At 36.1% G+C, this 4146-nt stretch overlaps 1 protein-coding gene across 3 annotated transcripts in view; it reads left to right on the top strand.

Moving 5' to 3' along the window:
• The window catches only part of PIK3R4 (phosphoinositide-3-kinase regulatory subunit 4), a 74034-nt gene that overhangs the window by 10962 nt on the left and 58926 nt on the right, over window positions 1-4146 (top strand). For all 3 annotated transcript variants that reach the window (XM_017510153.2, XM_037731938.1, XM_017510154.2), the window contains one exon: window positions 1155-1737. In XM_017510153.2, the coding sequence (XP_017365642.1) occupies window positions 1155-1737 (583 nt within the window). The remainder of the gene's footprint in view (window positions 1-1154; window positions 1738-4146) is intronic.

Raw genomic sequence — 4146 nt, 5'->3', positions numbered from 1 at the left:
TCAGGAGGCTGAGGCAGGAGAATTGCCTGAACCCAGGAGGCGGAGGTTGCGGTGGGCCGAGATCGCGCCATTGCACTCCAGCCTGGGTAACAAGAACGAAACTCTATCTCAAAAAAAAAAAAAGCAAATATTAAAAAATAAGATGCTTCAGCGGAAGCCAATTTAGTCCGTATTTACTGAACAGTGCACTGGATTAGGAGTTGGTATAGTGTTCTAACTTTGGGTATGGCACATACTTTTTATGTTGCTTTGGCTATGTAATTTCATGTCTTTGGACATAGATTTTCTTAACTGTAAAAGAAATGAATTTGTTTAATCTTTAGGGCCTAGTCCAAACTGAAAACAATTCTAGTTAACGTTTTCTTTTAGTACATTTGATTCCCCCATGTTCACTACTAGGCTCTTATTTAAAATATAAACAAAAGGTTCAAATAACTCAATACCTTTTGTGATAATTTATTTGCATAATGACTGATACCCTATGGGTGTCTAGGAGAGATTAAAGTATGTTCTGTACATTGAAAAAAATTTATTTCCTATGATACTAGAAAACAGGATAAATTCAAATTAGGTATATCATTTCTAATGTTTGCAGAATTTAACATGTCTTTGACACTATTTGAAAACTTTAAGCCACTGATTCCCTTATTGATTAGATCCTAGAGCTGTACTTAAACCACATATTTTTTTGGACTTGTGGCAATAAGGTTCTGAACCATAACCTGGGACATGTAAACAGATTTTAGGGGTTCTGTGATTCCTTCCAGAATTGTATGGGTTTTTGTATGCAAAAATTATGTGTATACATTTTTCTCTGGAAGAGATCCATTGCATTTCTCAGATTCTTAGTGGTGGTTCCTACTCAGAAAAAATTATAAGAATCTTTGAGTTGTGTACAGCAATATATTAGTCCCTATTTTAATAAATGAGGAATACTGAGCCAGGGTATAACCTCCTCTTTGTGTGTCAGGGCCATCTGTAATATATTTATGTATAATTTCTTACTGCTTTCTAGGGTGATAGAATCACAAATCACTGAGTAGTCAGGTTCCGAAAGATCCTTTAAATCATATGTAAATTGCCCTTGTAGCTTTCATCTGGTTTACTTTTCTGTTCTCAAATCTATTTTAATTCCTTTTCTTCTTTTGATATAGGTAACTCAGATGATTCACCGTGAGCCAGATAAACGTTTAGAGGCAGAAGATTACTTAAAGCAGCAGCGTGGCAATGCTTTTCCTGAAATATTTTACACTTTCCTTCAGCCCTACATGGCCCAGTTTGCCAAGGAAACGTTTCTTTCTGCAGATGAGCGTATTTTGGTTATACGGAAGGATTTGGGCAACATTATTCACAATCTCTGTGGACATGATCTGCCAGAAAAAGCTGAAGGAGAGCCTAAGGAAAATGGGCTGGTTATCTTGGTATCTGTTATAACATCTTGCTTACAGACTCTTAAATACTGTGATTCCAAACTAGCTGCTTTGGAACTTATTCTTCATTTGGCTCCAAGATTAAGTGTTGAAATCCTTTTGGATCGTATTACTCCATATCTTTTGCATTTCAGCAATGACACTGTTCCTAGAGTGAGAGCCGAAGCCTTGAGGACATTAACCAAAGTTCTTGCTCTCGTCAAAGAGGTTCCTCGTAATGATATCAATATTTATCCGGAATATATTCTGCCAGGCATAGCTCACTTAGCCCAAGATGATGCTACTATCGTTAGACTAGCCTATGCTGGTAAGAGCTTATTGTCCAAATATTAGCCACTTAGATATTTTTTAAGTTAATGACTATAGTACTGCTTGTTTTTCTGATTTGTTTGAGAATTCCAAATACGAACTTTGCCCTTGGAACTATTTGTGTACATTTTGATAATATTTCTAGTTACTGTCTTCCTGGGAATCAACGTTGGTGTGTTCTCTCACTTTTGAAATGATCAGAATTATGAAGTGATGGAATTTTGTGGTTTTCCTAGGAATATTACGTTCAACTTGGAATAAGACTAATGTTTACAAGTATGTGTTTCTGACCTAGTGTCTTTAGGCCTTTATGAAGTTTCTCTGACAATGTGGTTATTTAACTGTCAGTTTTGGGATATAACAATCTACTGCTGTTGAAAAAGATTAATTTTGCTGGGTGATTTGATGTTGAAAGAACCTAGCATACTAACTTACTGAAGTTTACGGTTTTCCAGTTACTGTACTGTTCAGGATTTATGTCTTCTTTGTGATGAGGTGGGTGCAACATAAATACCTACCTGTTTTGCTTGTAATTTTCACTCAAAATCAGGTGATACAGATTTATGTTTCTAGCTCCCCAAATTAATTCTGAAAGCTTATTTCTGCATGAGAAATACCACTGAAACATTTATATAAAATGTTTCTATAATATAATCTGTTAGAAATCAGGGATTCTGTTTTGAAGTCTTTGTAAATAGTATGTGTGTGGTGATGATATTGTCTTTTTTTTTTTTTTTGAAAGAAACTTGCTTAGTTCATTGATTTTACAATTTGCTTATCATGATTTTAATGAAACATGTGAGAAATGGTCTTTGGACTCTGGGCTTATCTCTAGGTACATCCACAAAGTTATTGGTGATAGATGGTTTTTTTTCCTTCATACATAGATTTTTATTTATGTTTACCTCTGCCTATTTATGGTTTTTATAACTATATAGGTATGAACTTCAGACCTAGAAATCCAGAATTTCTCTAAGACACATCAAAGTTTATCATTTATAACAAGGCATAGTTGTAACTTATTTGGCAAATGTAAATAATTGAACCAGATAAAATCACAAGTAAAATAAAAGTTTATCAGTTTTAAAAACCAGCTCTACCTTCTTTACCAAAATTTTATTGTCCTCCTTTTTGGCGCCGTGTATCTTAATCTGTTCTCATTTGTGCTAAACAGGTCATGTTCTGATGAGGTGCCATATTAGCATATTGACCCTCAATTACTAATAGGTAGCAAATGAAAATAGCTACTGTTTATTGAAAAATCTGCTCTAGGTTGTTGCAAAGGTTAGCTGTAACAACCTTGAGTGTTAGATGTTTTATTACCTTCCTTTTACAGGTGAAGAAATTGGGGTTAGGATAGACTAAATAACATGACCCAAATATATGTGGTCTAATTCTCATTTCTCAGAGCTCCTGCTCTAGATTGGTTTTGAAGCATTCCTACTGTTCTTTGGTCTTCTGGGTCTTTGTGGTGAGAGTCCATGATAACCCAGGGTCAGTGCCAGCACCTTGCATTGTCATTTATTCATGACCCAGTATGTGATCGTCCAGGCTGGAATGCAGTGGGGAGATCATAGCTCACTGCATCGTTGCTTTCTAGGCTCAAACCATCCTCCCAACGCAACCGGCAAACAGCTGGGACTATAGGTGCGTACCACCACGCCTGGCTAATTTGCAGTCTTTTTAAATAGAGCCAGTCTATTTGACCATGTATGGTTAAATATAACTAAAATACGTGTGTCAGTAATTTTAAAAGTTTAAACATGTTTTTCTTTAGAGTATTTTTTAAATATCATAGATGCTGGTACAGATTTGTGTTAGGTGAACTTCCAAGTGTGCTTTATGGACTTAAATGGGGAAATAAGTATAGATGTATTCAGACTTTAGAGGTGCCCAGGAAAGTAAGAGACTTTTCCTAATAAAGATTTGCTCATTAAAGTGGGAATATTCATCTAGAATTTTGGCACATTATCCAGATATGGCCCAGAATTTTTCCATCTTTAGGGTGAACAGGCATTATAAGGTATTAACATCTTGCTTACTTAGAAGTTAATTTTTATTCTATTGAGAGCATTGTTGAACCTGGCAGGGGTGGGGAGTGGGACCCCAGAATGAAGGGAATAATTGTATTTGACAGACTCAGATTTCAACTGCTGGAAGGTACATTTAGATTTCAGAGATGTTGGAAAGCAAGGAAAAAATAAGGTTATTTTAAGTTTAAGTTAGTTAAGCTTTATGTTCAGTGCTATTCACTACTAAGAAGGAAAAGAATACAGTCTTTGGCTGGTTATGGTCTTAGGTTAAGAGACACATATGTAGGCCGGGCGCGGTGGCTCACGCCTGTAATCCCAGCACTTTGGGAGGCCGAGGCGGGTGGATCACGAGGTCAAGAGATCGAGACCATCCT

This window comes from Cebus imitator, unplaced genomic scaffold (assembly GCF_001604975.1).
Source record: "Cebus imitator isolate Cc_AM_T3 unplaced genomic scaffold, Cebus_imitator-1.0 Scaffold432, whole genome shotgun sequence".
In the NCBI taxonomy this organism is placed as follows: domain Eukaryota; kingdom Metazoa; phylum Chordata; class Mammalia; order Primates; family Cebidae; genus Cebus; species Cebus imitator.
The sequence above is the reverse complement of the archived record's forward strand: the minus strand, read 5'-3'. Positions and strand labels throughout refer to the sequence as shown.